The sequence below is a fragment of the Zosterops lateralis genome (assembly GCF_965231275.1).
Source record: "Zosterops lateralis genome assembly, chromosome: 15".
In the NCBI taxonomy this organism is placed as follows: domain Eukaryota; kingdom Metazoa; phylum Chordata; class Aves; order Passeriformes; family Zosteropidae; genus Zosterops; species Zosterops lateralis.
The window spans coordinates 14,108,841-14,127,271 of record NC_139775.1 but is presented as its reverse complement, the minus strand read 5'-3'; the positions used below and the strand labels follow the sequence as shown (position 1 = coordinate 14,127,271).

Here is an 18,431-nt window from a genome sequence, read left to right as displayed (position 1 = left end):
TGATGCCATGAGGAATTACATCCTTCTTTTTGGGGAGCTTCTGTTTTACTTTGACACTGAAAAACATATTAGTAAGAGGCATCGTTGTAAGGAATTTAATACTGTTCTAGCATTGTGTGCTCCTTGTGAACACAGCCTTTGCAGGAATCTCTGCAGTGGGAAAGCAGCACAATATTAAATTTACAAATAGGAACTTTGCAACTGAAGTGGCTTGAGTGGAAAAAGGGGAGGGGCTGTAAAGCTTTTAAACTGGACAGCAGAAAGTGTCTGCACCGATTTTTGAGAAACTCTGAGAAGTGACCTGAAAAACAAAGCTTTATATTGCATGACTGGACTTCCTTAACAAGGCTGCTGAGGAATACATATTTCATATTAAGTTTTCAGAAATGAATTCAATCCTGCTGTAATAACAAATTCTGTTTTTGATGAATATTGAAGAAAAACAAAATGACTGTGGGCAAACATCACTCAGCCTGTGCTCTGTGTAACCCTGGGTTCTAAGAGCATGGTGACCCCACAAAATAAAATGCAGCCTTGAGGGTTTGTGGGGTTTTTTTTGCTTCTAACAGGTGCATAATCTCATGCACTTGGCAGATGCATGTCCAGCAATTCCTGACAAGCAAAATTGTCTACGTGGTGTGCACTGTGACTGTCTTATTGGATCTGTTGTCAGTGTGGGTTGAGTAAAATGGATTTTTCATCTTGTACAGATGTAGTGTTTACTTGTCTCTGCCTGTGAACTATTTTTCACTGAATTTTCTCCATTCCTTTGAGGTTTTGTCTGGTTTTGTTTATCCCTTACCATGATTGTTGATAGACTCTTTAGGAAAAGAGCAGTTCCTTTCTTTATGTAAAAATTGATCTGTCCTTAACATCTGTCTCCTGAAAGTTTATTCAGTGCAATAGTGTGCTGGGAATATGTTTTTCTTTTGTCTGTGGATTAGTGGAAATGTTTAGTATGAAAATAACATTTAAAAATCGTTAACACTTAAAAACTAAATCAGTTTCCTGGGTTTTGCTGAAGCAACAGAGAACCTCCAGCCTTCTCCTTTGTCTGCTAATTTACTCAGAGTAGGTATGCAGGGTAGCCATAAAGCAAGTGTGATTTCTGGAAGCTTATTTTTTTTTCCTTTTCTGCATTAAAGCAGAAAAGGCTGTCTTAATTTACAGGATTCTGAAAATAAATATTTCTTATTCAATTAGGCAGGTGGATATATTTAAATAAAATAAATAACTAAAATACCCAACCCAAAACCAGATGATGGTATTCAGATAGACTGAATTCATTTTGCTGCTGCTGATTACTCTTTGCTTTTTTCCCTTTCAGGATGAATACTATCACTTATTAGCAGAGAAGATCTATAAGATACAAAAGGAGCTAGAAGAGAAGAGGAGGTCTCGTCTCCACAAACAAGGGATGCTGGGGAACCAAGCAGCCTTACAGACCCCCGGGCCCCAGCCCCCAGGGATTCCCCAGGTGGCTGCTGCCATGGGCCAGGCACAGCCCGTCAGGCCACCCAGTAAGTGCTGCTGGAGCTGCCTCAGGAGTCTTTGGACTCAAGTTAATCCTGAGGTTGGATTTAAAACTGGTTTTGCTGACCTTTCTTGTGTTGTGTTGCAGATGGGCCAATGTCCATGCCAACCGTGCCTATCAGTCGTATGCAGGTTTCTCAAGGTATCTGTTTTCCTCTCTAATTGCAATTTGTGGGTTCAAAATAATTGTTGGGAGGGAAAAGCTGATCTTATGTTGGGGTTTTTTTAGGTGTTGGGAGGGAGGAACTACTGGGGCTGCCTTTTTTTCAGCACCATTCTTTGGTGCAGTGTTAACAATATGGATCCAGCACTTTGCTGGGATTTGGGAATTAATTCAGTGCTTCCAGAGAGGACAGCTCAAGCAAGAATACTGTGGATAATCTCATTTTAAACACTCTAAAGGGGGAAGGATGTTGGCATGTTTTCTTCAGTTAATTAGCCAAAAATACACCTGTAGCTGGAAACTCAGCACATTAGTCCTAAAATCTGTGTAACTAATGATAGCCTTTCTTGGTTTCTGATGAAAAGTGCATCTAAAAAAGCCTTGGAGCTTGTTCACAGCACTTGTCATTACTCACTGAGGCTGCTGTGAGCTCATGGGTGTTTTTTTTCCAAAAAACAGACCCATGATTTTAGGTGCTACAACTTCCTTCAGAAAAGTGTCCTCAGCTATTTTATGTCTTGGTTCAGAGTTAGAACTAAGTCAAATTTTGGTGTTGAAATGTCCTTGGGAAATTAAATACTTTTAAAATTCATTTAAATAGGAGAACAAGTTGATAACAAGTATAGCTCCATAATTACACCTTTAGTCAAGTTTTTTGGAGGGATTCAGTGTTTTGTATCAAAAGCACAACCCCTGTTAAAGCATTTTGCCAATTTTTGTCCTGATTTAAAGCTTAGAGTTGCCTTCATACATCCCATATGTATTTTTATCATATTTACTTCCACCATTTCAGTGAGCCCTGAATAAGACATTGCTGTTTCAAAGCAAATGCCTGATTTTAGGAAACCATCCTAAGGTATTACTTATAAACACCATCCTGTCTCTGCAGATCATCCGGCATCCTCTGCAGATCATCTACTATTCATCTTTGGCATTTAATTTTATTTTTTTAAGACACCAAAAATTGTATTTCACCTTAACTAGTATTGCTCCAAACACTTCTTGCATCCTGATTTGTCTGTTGAGTCAAGATAAAGATAAAGATAAAGAGCAGGGCAGTCGAATTGCAGTCAAAATAACTGTTCATTTTACAGTAGACTATAGATCCATAAATTCTGCTGACTTGTTCCTAATGAGTTGTTTTGGGGGTGCATTTGCAGGAATGAATCAGTTTAACCCCATGTCCATAGGGAATGTACAGATGCCCCAAGCACCGCTGGGACCGCGGGCGGCGTCTCCGATGAACCACCCGGTGCAGATGAACAACATGGGCGCCGTGCCCGCGGTTCGTACCCCCCTCACCCCCTGCTCAGCCCACCCCAAACCTCACCCATCCCCTCTGAAAAAAGGCCAAGACACCACAGCACTGCTTGCAAATTGTGGGGGAATCTCATGGAAAGGCAGCGAGTCTGACAGGCTTTTATCAAGGTGTTTGTTTGCGGTATTTATGTGTTCCAAAAACACCGAGCAGACCTTTAGAGGTGCCCGTGCCACAAGTGCAGTAATCCCCAGCAGTCTGTGGAAGAGCACCTACTGTCTTTGCAGTATATAAACCTTCTTTGCAGTATATAAACCTTCTTTGTTCCTGCATGAAAACGTGTTTTTATTCTTTAGAAAAACAAAAATATTTTGACTTTCCCTGGATTCTATATTTCACCCGAGAGAAAAAAACAGAGTTAACACTCTGAATATTACCTGTTCAAAATAATTAATGCTGTGGAACAAATGCTAGAGTTATAGGTGTATGCTCACTTCCAGTTAGTGTAAATCTAGCTTTCCTTTTTTTTTTTTTTTTGTCCTATCTTTTGATTGATTTCAGTGTGTTTTCCTTTGTCCTGCTCCATAATGCTAAATGGTAATTAGTTAATTCTGGGTGTTAATTTTCAGATGGCAATGTCTCCTTCCCGAATGCCTCAGCCACAGAACATGATGGGAGCTCATTCCAACAACATGATGGGTCAGGCTCCTACCCAGAACCAATTCCTGCCCCAAAACCAGTTCCCAGCATCCACTGGAGCTATGAATGTGAACAATGTGGGCATGGGTCAGTCAACAGCCCAGGCCGGGGTGGCACAGGTGAGATGGATTCTCTAAGATTTATTTTCTCTTAGTTTTTTTGCTTACTTTACTTATATTTGTTTGTTTGTATTTCTATATCCATTGTTTGATGTAGTCACCCCAACTTTGGGGGATCCTGGGTTACATCTGCCTTCTTCAGAAGCTCTTACATAACTCACCGACATCTGTTAATGGGGGCGCAACGCCCTGCAATTCCTGATTTAAATCCCTTAAAAATGTGCGCTGACGAGAGTTTTAGGGGAAATATCAGAAATCAGTTTCTGGGATGCCTATGAACATATGTTTTGTCTCTGTGTGGACCGGAGAAGCTAACTTTAAATCCAAGATTATATTATAATAAAGTGGTTGGGCAAGATCTTCTACAATTTGTTTTAACTTCTTTGCTTCTGGAGAGAAAATTGTTGGGTTTTTCCTGTAACATTTTTCTGTTGTATTAGTGGTCAGTGAAGTAGCAGCTGTGCTTATGATGCGAAAGTATCTGCTTTTCCAGAGGGAAAGGCTTGTTTAACTCAGAGCCCAAGTAATTTAGGCTAGTTAAAACCTCCAGAGTTCTGAGAGATTACTTAGATCAGGTTATGAAGGGCTCTGTCGAGTCAAGTTTGGAATATGTTCAGGATGGAATATGGAGTTTCATGGGCCCTGGCTCAGTTGTTTGACTGCCTTTGTGGTGAACATTTTTTTTCCCAATGCACTTAGTTCCATAAAACTGCCTCTGTAAAGACAATATAGAAGTGTGTTTTAAATTTGAAACCTCATCTGCAGGAAATTAATTGATTTGTATTTCTAAGAGTAACAGTTACATTTGAGGATGGAGTATTCTTTTTTATCACCAGTTATCTGATGCAATCTTCAGTAAAATGTATCACTTAAAGGTTTAAGTACATCCAGAATACTTTATTGTTGCTGCTCTGAAAAACAAATCTCAGGTTTTCTGAAGCATCTTGAGCATTTTAATTAGAATTAAAAAGAGAACAAAAATACTCTTCTTAAGTCTTGCCCTGTGCAACAGCAGCATTAAATGTGTTGACCTGCCCTCTAAAGCAGAGCTGCCTCAGAGTCTGGCCTAAAAATGGGTATTTGCTCAAAACCATTTTGTGTCAAAGCCTGACCTTTGCCCAGCTAATGGCCCGATTTGGAGGCTGCCTGTGGGTTTGTGTGTTACTGTGATTGCGAGGATTCCCTCTGTATGCCAGTGGAATTAATGCAGGATGTACATGGCACAACTCGATCTGGGAGAAAGGTCCTTGAGAGCTGATGGCAGCGATGACAGGAATCAGAGCAGTCACAGCAGCATTATTTGCAGCTGATCTGCTTGCTCTGACAGTATCCTGTCAGAGAATGCTTCGGGGCTGTGATTGAAAGGATAAGTGTGATTCCAGGCTCTGTAAGATTCTCTCTCTCTCTCCTTAGCAGGGGCAGGTTCCCAGTGCTGCTCTTCCCAACTCCATGAACATGCTGGGACCGCAGAGCGGGCAGCTGCCATGTCCCCCGGTGACGCAGCCCCCCCTGCACCAGACCACACCTCCCGTGTCCACTGCAGCGGGGATGGCACCAATGCAGCACCAAACCCCCCCGGGGATGACTCCTCCCCAGCCAGCAGCCCCCACACAGCCATCGACACCGGTCTCGTCCTCGGGACAAACTCCGACCCCGACGCCGGGCTCTGTTCCCACGGCCACGCAGACCCAGAGCACGCCCACGGGGCAGACTGCAGCCCAGGCCCAGGTGACACCGCAGCCACAGACCCCTGCCCAGCCCCAGTCTGTGCCAACCCCACAGCCAGCCCAGCAGCAGCCAACATCTGTGCAGGCACAGCCACCTGGCACTCCAGTAAGTACCAGCCAGTCCCTTTTGCCTTGTGTAGTGACATCTCACGAGTGTCCCTGTCTGTAGCACCATGTCCTGAATGTATAGAGCCCATAGCTGTCCATAGCAGCTTCTGCTTTAGACCAAGGGGTTGGTTAGAGATGTGTAAAATGTGTGTGTTCAGATGTTCTCGGCATTGTGTGAAGGAGGGGGGGTTGAATGGCTGAACTGCTCAAAGTAAAATTGGCAGCAGTGTGCAGAAAGATGAGGTGTAACAGGCCAAATACTCTGTTTGGCCATAATCAGAATCTTTTCTGATCCTGAGATTTGCTAAGTTTTTTTTTTCCTTTTAAGATACAGCCAGGGCAAATGCACGTTTCAAGGAATGTACAGTGTTTTACTGGGCAGGTGTTTTCTCTGTAAAAGAAGCCTCTTTGGGGCAGAATTCTTCCCTGGCTTCTCCTCTGTAAAGCAGAGTTATTAAATGTGTAATATCAAAACTTGGCTACAGTGACCTGTATCCATGTTCTGCACTGTTGTAGAATATCATCTCATGTCTCTTTTGTGCTGTTCATTTTTAGTAAAGGAAAATATTTCTATATATGCAGTGTCTTTCTTTTGTACTGTTTTTACAACAGCTATCCCAGGCAGCAGCTAGTATTGATAACAGGGTCCCCACCCCTGCCTCAGTTGCTAGTGCTGATACGAATTCCCAGCAACTAGGACCAGATGCACCAATGCTAGAAAGCAAATCAGAAGTTAAAACTGAAGAAACTGAGCCAGAGACTAGTGAGACACAAGTGGAAGCTAAGACTGAGGTAAATGAGATTCTCTACAGCTTAACTGAAAGCAGTGATAGATATAAAAGCACTTAATGATGTGTCTGACTCGGTGAGCTAAGGGGCGAGAGGAGGGTCGTTACTGCAAAGTAACTCCTGAGGAAAGCCATGGATGGAAAGTGCTTCAACAGTCTCAAACTAATATTTTGGTGGCTGAAGTTTGGGATGTAGATGTAACAGTACCTCTCGTTACGTCCTTTCTTAAGGTGGAGGAGGATTTACAAGGATCTTCACAAATAAAAGAGGAAACAGATGGAACAGAACTGAAGCAGGAGCCAATGGAAATTGAGGAAAAGAAGCCTGAAATAAAAGCAGAGGTTAAGGAGGAAGAGGAGAGTGCCACTTCGCAATCCACATCACCATCTCAGCCCCGCAAGAAAAGTACGTGTATGAAAACCCAGTTCCCTTGTGTGCTTTGCTTTCACTAACATTTGTTTTCCATGGTCTCAGCTCCTGCTGGGAGGTCTGGTTTGCACTTGTGCTTCCAGCACGTGGAGCTCTGGGAGATCAATAGTCTGTAACTTAATTTTGAAAGTAGAATTCCTTTAATGTTACATGAATCAGGTGAGAAAAGCAAGTCACTGTGCCCTTGATCTCAACAGTGCCTGCCCAGAAGGACCAAGGCAGTAAGGCAGTGATTGCTGGAGGAATTAAATACATAAATCCCTCCCTGTACATCTTGGTGCTCTTTGAGGAGAGCTCAGTGCAGATAAGAGTCCTTTCAGTAACCAAGGATATCCATCGCTTTTCTTCTCCTCTTAAGAGGCTGCACACACCACCTTTATCCTGAGTTTTGTCAGTCACTTTTCTGAGAATCAGTCACTTGAACTCTCCTGAACCTGTGTTCCTCCTAGGCTGGATTGCTGCAATATTCTTAACATTTATTTTAGAGTCCTGTGTTTTCAGGACTTGAAAGTTTTCAGTGTAGTGTTCATTTGCTCAGCAGTCTCTTAAATTAAGCTGCAGTGTCAGCACAGATTGAGGTGTGACTGCATCTGTACTGAAAGAAACTTCATGGTGTTGCAGGTTATATAAATGTTTGGGTGCCTTGTGTTAGTAAGAAACCAATAAGATTATTAAAGCAGAAATATATTTCTCTACTTGCAGTGCAGGCTTTGTGGCAGGCTGCAGGATAAGTTTTTGGACTCAAAAACCTTAGCAGTTTTGAGACATCTGTCTTTTGGCATCTGCTTTATTGAGGTGATGTTTTCTCTGGTTGGCTTTTAGTTTTCAACCAAAGAGAAGCTTTCAACATGCTGCAAATGTCTGAAAAATCTGCACCTCCTTGATGTGCTTTAGATTGCATTTGGTTACTCCCCAAATCTTTTTGTAATAAAGGCTCTAAAGTACATTTTCCTGCAGATTGATGTTTTCAGCTGGAGCAGAGGGGGCACCCAAATGAGAGCACACAGCAGAACCAACTGCAGAGCCTTCTCCAACCCAAATGTAACCCAGGGAATGGAAAGCTTATTAGCATTTCTGAGCCACTGATATTCCCAGTGGAAGGAATCACTGCTGCCTGGTAGGAATTGTGCTTGCACTGAGAAGGTTCTTGCAGAGTCAGTTCAGGCTGGGTCACCACGTATTCCAATTCCTCCCTCGGTGACACAATTTTATCTTGGAAGTTTTGTCACCCAGTAACTGTGTAGTGCAAAGCACGTGCAGTGTGGGCAGGTACAACCACAGACACGAGTTTAAATGGTGACATTTTCTCACCAAGGACTTTGTGCAGTGTTAATTGAGCGTTGGTATTAAAATGCTGAATAAACCAAGAGGTATTGGAAAGTCATTACTGCCAAGGCTGCTGAAGGGATAGGTGATATTTTAAAAGTACTGAAGAGGCTGAATTTTGATAGGAGTTTTGCATGGGTTGCAAAAGTATTGGGAATTCTTCCTCCTTCCCATGCAGCAGATACCTGAGGGCCATTCCATAGTAAGCTGGGACATAGCAGGCACTAAGGGGAAGTGCCATGGACTGTCTGCTATAACTTAGCAAGCAGAGCTTTATTTTGCCTTTTTTTGCAAATCTTATGTGAGCAAGAAAGGGAGGTTGTGGTTCCTTGCTTTGCAGTCTCAAAAAAACCCACTGTAATATTCATTCGGGCAGCTCCTGTCTCCTTGGAGGTAGCAGCTTTAGTTTGACCTTAAAAATAAGTTTTACTGGTTTCTTCACTTCTTTGTAAGACATAATGGAAAACTTGCAAGAGCTTGGATTTGACGTGTATTTTGTGTGTGTTGTCCTTGTAATTTTGAAAATGTCTTATCTTCCTTCATGAATTTTCTCCTTAGTAATCATAAGCAGACTTGCCTCTGTTTGAAAAAAAGCACAAAAATTAAAAAGGTAGCCTTGTACTCTTCTTTGGTAGGTTATACGTCATGGTGAGTCAGGCAAAGATCCCATTTTCTTTTTGCTGCCCACACATCCAAGACAAAACGGGATAACTGGATGCCAGCTCCTTACAAAGGTCTTCAAGCTGCCGGAGGAGAACTGAGAGCATTTAATTTCGGAAAGAGGAGAGAGGGAAAAACAAAACTTTCTTGTAAAATCCATGTACAGGGAGATGCTATGATCAAATGTGCTGGTATTAGTCATAGTCCTTAGAGGCAGAGCAGCTGAAGATGAAGGCAACTTTTCTTTATGGTTTTAGGTAAAGTAATAAATTGAAATAACAATTGGATTTTCATTTTGATTTCTTTTCAAACTTCAAAATGAAAGTGGCTTATAAACTTTATCAGTGGAGATAATTAGACTTTAAGGAACTTGGCAAAAGTCACACTGGGTCTCTGTAGTTTGAGTTTAGAATAAGATTGGATTTACTTTGAAAGATAGTGTAGCTTAGTGGTATGTTATTATAGAAGAAAATTCCAAAAGCAGTGTCAAGCAGGTAGTCACAATAGATTATTAAAAGGTACTTTTTGACCTTTACATTTCATTACGTGAAATAATTTAGATGACCACACTATGAACTGTCTGAATCAGAGCAGTAGAGAATACTTTTCTTCATTAATGGAATTTACTATTTATTTCTGTTCTTGAGAATCCCAAAATATAATGTATAAGAGTTGTTTATAAAACTTTGGGAGCCTATAGTAGGGAAAAGTGCCTACTGCATTTATGGTGTCAATAAATGTGGAAGAGAATTGCCATTTTGTTGGGACTGAGATTGTGGCAACAGCTGAAATGATCATACAGGCAATGGAATAGTGTCAGCTTAATTTGTCTTCCTGGGTTTTTTTATGTGTCCTCTTTAAAATTGTAGATTTTGATCTAGATGTCCCAAAAAGCAATTTATATCACACCAAAATACTGTTTGAGTGAGAAAAGCAATGATCAGCCTCAAAGAGCCCTGTTGATTCAAGTACTTTTAGCAGAATTAATTGCTCCATTTTATTTGTATCATTCTCATTTCATCCAGGTAGATAAATACGAGATGCCATCCTGCTTTCCTTAGTTGTCTTTTTTTTCTCAATGATAGGCATTCTTCCCTATTTAAAGATACTGTTCCTAAGGAAATAAATGTAATTACACTGCTGAGATGCTCAAAGAGCTCTCCAAGTTATCATTATTTTTCAGCAAATGTATTGCCTTTTTTTGTCCTTGTCAGCCACTCCTGAAAGAATCATGGCTGTTGCCATGCCACTGTTGCCAAGTGGTGGCACAGAAATCTGGAAGTATTAACACTTTCAAAATCAATTAACGATCCATCAGACCAGGACTGTTTGTACACTGTGGCCAGGAAAATTCCTGTGCCAGCTCTCAGGACATCTGGTCACTCTCTGTAGAGCTGGCTCTTCATCCCTGTCCACCGTGGTGGGTTTTGCTGGAAGAATCTTGGCTTGGGAATAACGAGCAAGGTTAGAAGGGAGGGAGGGAAAACTATGCTCAGTCTATCCTTTGAGGAGAAAAGGTTCATTCATGTTGAAACAATTGATTTCATTTGATTCTATATAAGTTTTGAAAGGTTTTTTTAATGCTCTGGAATATGTATCATTATAGGCTAGAGTTGTTTCCATCTCCCTATTTTGGGAACATCACCTGCTGTGATCTGAGTAAATACAAGGCTGTGTTTACCTCTTGTAAGTGAGGTTTTGTCTCTGATCGGGAAAACCCTTTGCAGAGTTTTAGTTAACGTATTTATTTGGGGTTTTTTAAGGGGAGTCAGGAGATTAGGAAACAATTGAGGGCAATTTTCTAACCTTTCTGATTTCCATTACCAGTTTTCAAGCCCGAGGAGCTGCGCCAGGCTCTCATGCCCACCCTGGAAGCTTTGTACCGGCAGGACCCCGAGTCCCTTCCTTTCAGACAGCCTGTGGATCCCCAGCTTTTAGGGATTCCGGTGAGTTGGCATTAAAAAAAAAAACAACCCTCTAAAATATTCTCCTGTTTTATAAACATTTTGCCTTTTCTATATCGAAAACCATTAGAAACTCAGGATTTTGCGTGTCTTTGCAGGATTATTTTGACATAGTGAAGAATCCCATGGATCTGTCGACCATCAAGCGCAAGCTGGACACGGGGCAGTACCAGGAGCCCTGGCAGTATGTGGATGATGTGTGGCTGATGTTCAACAATGCCTGGCTCTACAACCGCAAGACTTCCCGGGTCTATAAGTTTTGCACTAAACTGGCGGAGGTGTTTGAGCAAGAGATTGACCCAGTCATGCAGTCCCTGGGCTACTGCTGCGGGCGCAAGGTGGGTTTTACCCAGGGATTTCTTCTCACCAGCCCAGCTGGAGTCAGCAGGCAAAGCTTCAGCTTTGGGTGTTTTTGTTTTAAAATGGAAATACAGAATGGAAGGGCTGCGAAAAGTTTGACTTTATTGTAAATATGTTCAGAGCTAAAAAGGTCGATAGCAGCTCTGCTCTTCTGTTATTGTTGTTGTATTTTTCTGCCTCAGAGGACACCTTCTTTAGTTATAAGTAATATTAAAATATTTCCCTGGTTTGTCATGTCCATACAGCAGAGGTGAAAGGGTCAGCTGCTTTTAAACTTTTAGAGTTATTGTTTGTCAAATGATTGAGAGGGCTGTGCTGGTATATTTACAATAGCTGGAAAAGTGTGATGGCCATGGCAGTGTCCTCTGATACCCACAAGCATCAGGTTTGCTTTATAGATCCCTGATGAACAAAATCCCCCATTGTAAAGCTGCTTTTCTCCTTTGTTTTGCAGTATGAGTTCTCTCCCCAGACCTTGTGCTGCTATGGCAAGCAGCTGTGTACTATTCCCCGGGACGCTGCCTACTACAGCTACCAGAACAGGTAAGTCCTTGAATCCAGATTTTTTTATTCCCTTATTCAGGGAGTGAGATCTCTTTTGAGTCTTCTGCACATACAGAGGATGAGGAGGATTTTTAACTTTGACTTCCCTTTGTCAGCTAAGTCAGGGAAAAAATTCTTTTTTTGTCTTCCCACACTGTCCTTTTGCAGGTGACTGTTTTGTTTTTTTTTTTTTTTTTTTTTTTTTTTTTTTTTTTTGTGGTGCAGTGTGAGGCACAGTGTTCCTTAGTGCTCACTCTCAGCCAGGCTGCCCCATGCAATGCTTCAGAGCAGGTCAAGTTGTCCATGTTTGCCATAAAATGAGGAGCAGGGCTTGCTGGAGGGAGAAGGGCAGAACTGCAAAAAGGCACTGGAAAATCCTGTTACCTTGTACTGGGAGAATTGTGAGAATATGCAGGTTTGTTTACAAGTTAGTGCCAGAATTTGCCAAGGGTACAGAGATTGATTGCAAGACTTATGTTCCCCCTCCCTAGTCAGTGCTTAATTATATTTAAATTAGCTTGGAAATAGCATTAAAAACTACCCAGAGAGTCCATGGAAGCTGTGAAAATTAAAATTGCTCTTATTTTTTAATTAATATTAGGAATTGGTGTTTCTATTATTATTAATAAGCAACTGTTAGATTAATTTTCCATTCAATGCTTAAATCACCAGCGTTAAAATCATAAAGCAAACTCAAAACTTGGCTTTAATTTTGATTTCTTAGATGATGTATGTCTTCCCCCCCCAAAATAAAATGCACAATACAAATGGGCTGAGACAAAAGCTTTGTTTTAAATAGGGAAAAGGAAGTTATGAATTGCTTTCCAGAGGCTTGGCAGCCTCTAAGCCTTACCAGCTGTGAAGTCACAGAACCAATTCAGACTTCCAGCACTTGTATTTCATCTTTTTGGGCCATCCCTTCTCTCCAAACATGTTCTTGAGAATCTCTCAGCCTGTTGAGCCCCACGCTGGAGCAGCACAATGTGGGAGAGGAAAATGTGTCATCCCATCTTGTGTGGGGGGCCTTGGGTGGCCTTTGAGAGGCAGAAAGTATTGACAGGCAGGAATAAATTCATGAGCTCTCATAAAAGGTTTTATACAGCCACTGTGGACTCTGAAAAGTCAGGCTGATGAGAATTAAAGCAATTAAATGTGTTTAAAGAGACAGTTCAGTACTGGCGTTGGGGAAAAATAACCCATTCCCTTAAATGTCGGTAAAATTTAAAATACTTTTCATGTTATGCATTCTGTATTTGGAAAGAATATTAGTAACTTCAAATTGAATTGAAGAAGGGCTCGTTATTCCTTCAAAACTGCCTTCCCAATTTAAGTTTGTGTTCAATCATTTGGATCATTCCATGGAAGGCAATGCTGTCACTAGCAAGAGGTGCAGGCTGGGTGGAGCAGAGGGTTCCTCTGCACTGGGGGCTGTAATATTCCACTTTTTGCCCCTTATAAACATGAAAGTCCATTTAAATCATACTTTTCTGCTCATCCAGTTACCTTAAGAAGGGTTTAGGGGTTTGTGATTTGGGGTGAGGTTGAGTTCAGGGGGAGTGTGAGGTTTTCTGTTTCAGGCCCATTAAATGCAGGGATGAATGATTGGGGGTTTTAAAAAGTTATTTCTAAAGATTAATCACCATATTGTTAAGTAATAGTTAATTTTGCATAGAAAGCCCCTGTTCATCAGCTCTAAACCAACTCAAATTTCCTGTGACAGTGATCTTCAAATCTTAGATGTTCTTAAACAAGTAATAAATAAGAGAAAAACAAATTCCATGCTTCCAGCAGATCTTTAATTGGTCAAATGTTCTTGAATTTTCTTTGTACAGAACAGGCAAAATTGGATGCACTTAAAGTCCAGTGTATCACATAACTAAATTACAACTAAGAATGTTGAGGCACCATTGAATAAATGAACTCGGATATTACAGCTCAATCATTGAGTTAATTATTTGGTATAGAACACTTTAGATTCCATAATAAGGCAGAAATTTAAGTTAAAGTGTTCAGAAAATGTGCTGCATGTGTGAATATCCAGTTGAGAAAACCGAGTGGTGTTTCATGTCAGCCCTGCCATCCAGTTATGAATTTAGAATTGCCTTTGCACTTAATCACAGTTGGGAATTCGCCTGTTAATGCCGAGATTGAGCATTTTCTGGACTTTGGTCTTGAACCATAATGTTGCTCTTTAATAAACGGGAGTCACCTGAACAGTCTGCATTTGAAAAGCTTTTCATGTTTGATATGTTGCAATAAGTACATTCTCTGGGGTTTCTATGGCTGCTGTAACTAGAATATTGTGTGGTTTTTTTATGGGTTTTGCTGAATATTTGTGGTGACATGCAAAAGGCAGGTCTCTGTTTCCGAGGGTCCATATCCATAATAAGTTACAGCTATTGCCTCACCTTGGTTGTTTTATGGACAAATGTTCATGATCTTTAGGTGATTCATTTTCACTGTACTTCAGTTTTTATTTCCTCATTTTAATATCATGGATTAAAGCTTAGAGTGCTTTGAAAGCCCATAAATTATTCTGAAAATGGATCAGAATTAACCTTTTCTGGGACTGTTTAAATGTAACAAATTATTAATAAGAACCTTGGCCATGGATTTTTCTGCCTTCACTCTCCTGTATTTGGGTCCTTCTGACTTTCAGTTCTTCCCAATCCGACTCTTAAAATGATGAGCAACTGTGTTAGTAAGGAAAATAGTGGTGAGGGTTTTCAATTTAAGAAAAATTTAAAGAAGCACATTATAGGAAAAAAGAAATAGGTGATTTGTAAAAGGATATAAAATTCTGAAACTCTTGTGTTTGGGTTTTTAAAAAAATTATAGCTACTATGTTATCAGTGTAGGGGCAAGGGCAGTCAGTGGAAATGAGATGTGCAGTGTCTGTACCCACCCCTGAGACACTCCTCTCTAATAACCACAATGTATTTATCATCCCCAGTGATAACAAATGAATGGAATACATTAATTTTCTGTGCATTCTCAGCTCCCAAGGCCTGGTTTTCCTTGGGAGGGTGTGTTTAACACCAGTGGAGCTGCCCTAGGAGGAGCTGGGTGCAGTTTAAGTGAGGTTGGGCTGGCCATGCTGGCAGGGTCAGGGAGCTTGGATTACCTGGAAGCAGCCCCACAGCTCCTGGAGCACCTGCAGGAGTTTCCAGGCTCCTCATTTGTGCTGAGGGGTCTAAGGGAACACATTCCCTGCCCCAGTGTGTCCCAGCAGGAATTCTGATCCATCCCATTCCATCAGTGCCAGTGCCTGCTGTTGTCCCCAGGCCAGCACAGCCCGGGAGGTCTCTCTGGGATGGCAGCAGCTGAGGTGTCTGGGGTGTGTGTGAGGGGGCAGAGCTGCCACACTGATCAGTCTCCATCCCTGAGTTGTTGGTTCATTGTGACACTGAGTCTCCCTGGTGCCTGTGACACTCCCCATCCCCACGGCTCCGGTGTCTGAGTACTAAACCTGCCTTGTTCTGTGCTGCCATCGCTGCTTCCACTCTCTCACTCTCCATAAAGCTCCTTTATTTTGATGATCCTTTGTTTTGATGATCCTGCATTTTACAGCTGTGGCCTTTCTGTTACCTTTGTTCATGTGTGAGTTCATATCCTTTCCAAACATTTAGCCTCCTATTTTTATTTTTTATTTTAGTGACCCTGACAACTTTGGTTCCAGTTCATATGAATCAAACAACCAAAACAAAACCAAAACAAAACAACCCACCTCCCCCCCCCCCACACTCCCAAACCATGTAACTTTGATTTTATTTTATTTTTTTCAAATGCAGATTGTATTTTCATAGAGTTGTATTCCAGTTTACTCAGCTTGGTTTGGTAAACTGCAAAATTGTTTTTGCTGAGTATAACTTGGATTGGCTCTTGGTCTGGTGACCAAAAAATTGTACCTAGCCTTATATTCAACTTGTAAAGCTTAATTAATTCCACATCTTTAATGTACCTGATAAATATATTGTATGTATGTACAATATTTCATGTTGTTCACATATATACATATATTGTATTTATATAGATAAATGGCTGGAAACTCTGACCCATAATTGCATTTCTGTTAAATGTTTGTCTAGAGTATGGATTTGGTTTCATTTATATGAAAGAGTATTAGCTGAGCAATTGGTCACATTTAATCTTACAGTCAAATTTTGAATTTATTGCTTTTATAGATTTTTTTTCCCAATCTCAAGTGTTTCTGCTTTTGCAGTTTTCACTCACAATCAGTAAATGCTTTCAGCATATTTCCTAATTACTTAAATCTATAAGAAATGTGTCCTTAGAGCTTGTTGACGGGCTCCTTTTTACCCAAAGGAAACTCGATCAGTCACAAGCCTGGAATCAAAGAGTATTTTTTTTTCCCCGAGCGATGCAAATCAAATCCAAATTCTTAAATCTGAAACCTGTACAAACGTAGCCCTTGGTGGCTACTCCATGAATCCTCCCCCAAATTTGGAATGTGAGGCCCAGCACTTGTTACGATGCGTGAAATGAGACCGAATGCTAATCTGTGCTTTGCCTTGGCTTTCTGCTCTGTGTTGTCTTGGTGTTTGCGTCTTACCTCTTACGTCTGTGCTGTTTGTTCCCTCCCCTGTTCTCTAATCCTGCCCTCCCCTCCCTCTGTGCCTCCTCATTGTCCACACTGACCCATCAATCAACCAACAACGTCCCCCCTTCCGTCGTGCTCCTGGTGATCTGCCCTGCCCTGGTTGGTGGCTCCGTGCTTGGGTGGCTGTGTTTGTGCTGGACCAGCTCACCCAAATATGGCCTTCTTGCTGACAGGTATCACTTCTGTGAGAAGTGTTTCACTGAAATCCAGGGGGAGAATGTCACCCTGGGTGATGACCCTTCCCAGCCTCAAACGTAAGTCTCTTCCTTTCCTCTGCATCCTGAATTTTGGGATGGGGCTGGGGGGAGGGTGTCCTGGTTTGGGGGGTAAAACCCAAACATCTATGGTGTTATGTGGGGGGACATGCTTTATTCCTTCCTAACAGGAGATTTATAAGGACAGGATTAAAGCTGTTGCTGTGTTGGGTCTGATTCTCTGCCCAGCACTGCTGCCTCTGTCCAGCTGAACTGCCCATTCCCTGGATAATGTGTTTGGAGGGGAGCAGTGGAAGCTGTGTCAATAAATGTCACTAATCCATCACTTTTTCTAATGGAAAACTTCCATCTAATTCTGATAGCTCACCTTTTGAAGCACAGCTGATGTTTCTAAAACCAAAAACTTGCCTCTAACCTGGCCAGAAAAATCAGATTTGAGGCATATGAGCTGGTTTGGAAGGTGGCTGCATTACTGACAGTAGCTTCTCTTGTTTTTTATGATTTTAATTTTATATGTAGACTTGGGTATCTCTTGCTTTTAATTTACACAGAAAGTGAAGTGGGAGAAATATTTTCTGTAGCTTAAAACACAATGTACTGAATTGCTTGCTCTGACCAGAAAATAAATACTGAGGTGCTTTTGTCAGACTTGAGGTTTGCTGCAATTCAGCAAAGCATGATATTGTCTGAGCCTCTGATGTGAGGGTGCTACTGAGTTTTCATATTAACTCTTTGTCTCTAGAACCATCTCTAAGGATCAGTTTGAAAAGAAGAAAAATGATACCCTGGATCCAGAGCCGTAAGTACCAGGCTCTTGTTTTCCTTCCCAAAATCTCGCTGCTTCCACTTGTCCTTGAGCCAGCAGGGCAGAAATGGGGCAGGGAGTACAGAACTCTTCTGTTCCCCTATCCCTGCCCAAAGAGACTGCAGAATCTTTCCCTAAAATTCATGGCACAACACCCAAAGTCTGCTTTGATTCCCCAGAGGAACACGGGCACTTGTTCCACAGACAGTTCCTGGTTCTGTTCTTTGGGTAATTCCAAGGGTGTGCCCTGCCAGGCTCTGCACAGAGCTGGGAATGGCCCTCCCTCCTCCAGAGCCTTTCACCCCGGGCTCTGCACTCCTGGGGCACTTCTGCATTTTCCTCTTGTGGTTCTAAATCACATTTTTCTCCTCACTGAGTGCCGGACCCACCCAAAGGCCAAGGTACCCCCTGTGTTACCCTTGGGAGGTTCAGGGGAAGCCCAGCTGAACTTCCCCTCAGGAGCACAGGGTTGCTTTCTCTGCAGTGGGATTTTATGATCCTGCTCCGTGTTCTCTGGCAGTTTGAGGCACAACACATTTTGATTCCTTTGCTTATCTTTGCAAATTCTAAACAGAGCCCCTCCCCAGGCCTGGAAGGCTGGACTGAGATAGACCCCAGTGCATTTGGCTTCTTAACCTTTGCTGCACTCTGGACTGGGAAAACCTCTAACAGTTTTCCCATCCAAAAAAAGAATTCTGACGTATTTTTTTGACCAGAAAACAAAAGATAAAAACAAGACTACAGCAGAGCCATGCAGAAAAGGACAAGTTAATACATGTTTTTTTGGCAGGGTGGTTCATGAATGACTAGTTCTTGCATTTACAGTAAGTTGAGCAACCATTTATTCAGCTTGTGGTTGTTGCAGCAATTCAGAATTAAATCTGTGGAGGTATTGTTGAGGATTCTGTGAAACTGGGACTCTGCTTAGAAAAGGATAGAAAAGATCCAGAAAAAGTTGTGCATGACAGCCCATTTCAGATCTTTAAACCAGCACATTTTTCAACTTATATATAGGTATAGATATATATATATAACTTGCATGTGGATTGATAGATGTACATCTGAATCTATTCTGAGAATTTTTTTTTTAATTTAGATGTATTCAGTTCTTA

General features: G+C 41.6%; 1 protein-coding gene across 8 annotated transcripts in view; it reads left to right on the top strand.

Moving 5' to 3' along the window:
- Positions 1-18,431, top strand: part of CREBBP (CREB binding lysine acetyltransferase) — a 95,944-nt gene that overhangs the window by 59,857 nt on the left and 17,656 nt on the right. For 4 of the 8 annotated variants that reach the window (XM_083872656.1, XM_083872651.1, XM_083872655.1 and 1 more), the window contains 12 exons: positions 1,328-1,520; positions 1,622-1,675; positions 2,857-2,981; positions 3,584-3,772; positions 5,186-5,605; positions 6,220-6,399; positions 6,627-6,801; positions 10,639-10,757; positions 10,874-11,113; positions 11,590-11,678; positions 16,473-16,553; positions 17,257-17,313. In XM_083872656.1, coding sequence (XP_083728782.1) covers positions 1,328-1,520; positions 1,622-1,675; positions 2,857-2,981; positions 3,584-3,772; positions 5,186-5,605; positions 6,220-6,399; positions 6,627-6,801; positions 10,639-10,757; positions 10,874-11,113; positions 11,590-11,678; positions 16,473-16,553; positions 17,257-17,313 — 1,922 coding nt within the window. The remainder of the gene's footprint in view (positions 1-1,327; positions 1,521-1,621; positions 1,676-2,856; positions 2,982-3,583; positions 3,773-5,185; positions 5,606-6,219; positions 6,400-6,626; positions 6,802-10,638; positions 10,758-10,873; positions 11,114-11,589; positions 11,679-16,472; positions 16,554-17,256; positions 17,314-18,431) is intronic. The other 4 variants (XM_083872654.1, XM_083872653.1, XM_083872652.1 and 1 more) reach the window with 4 other exon arrangements.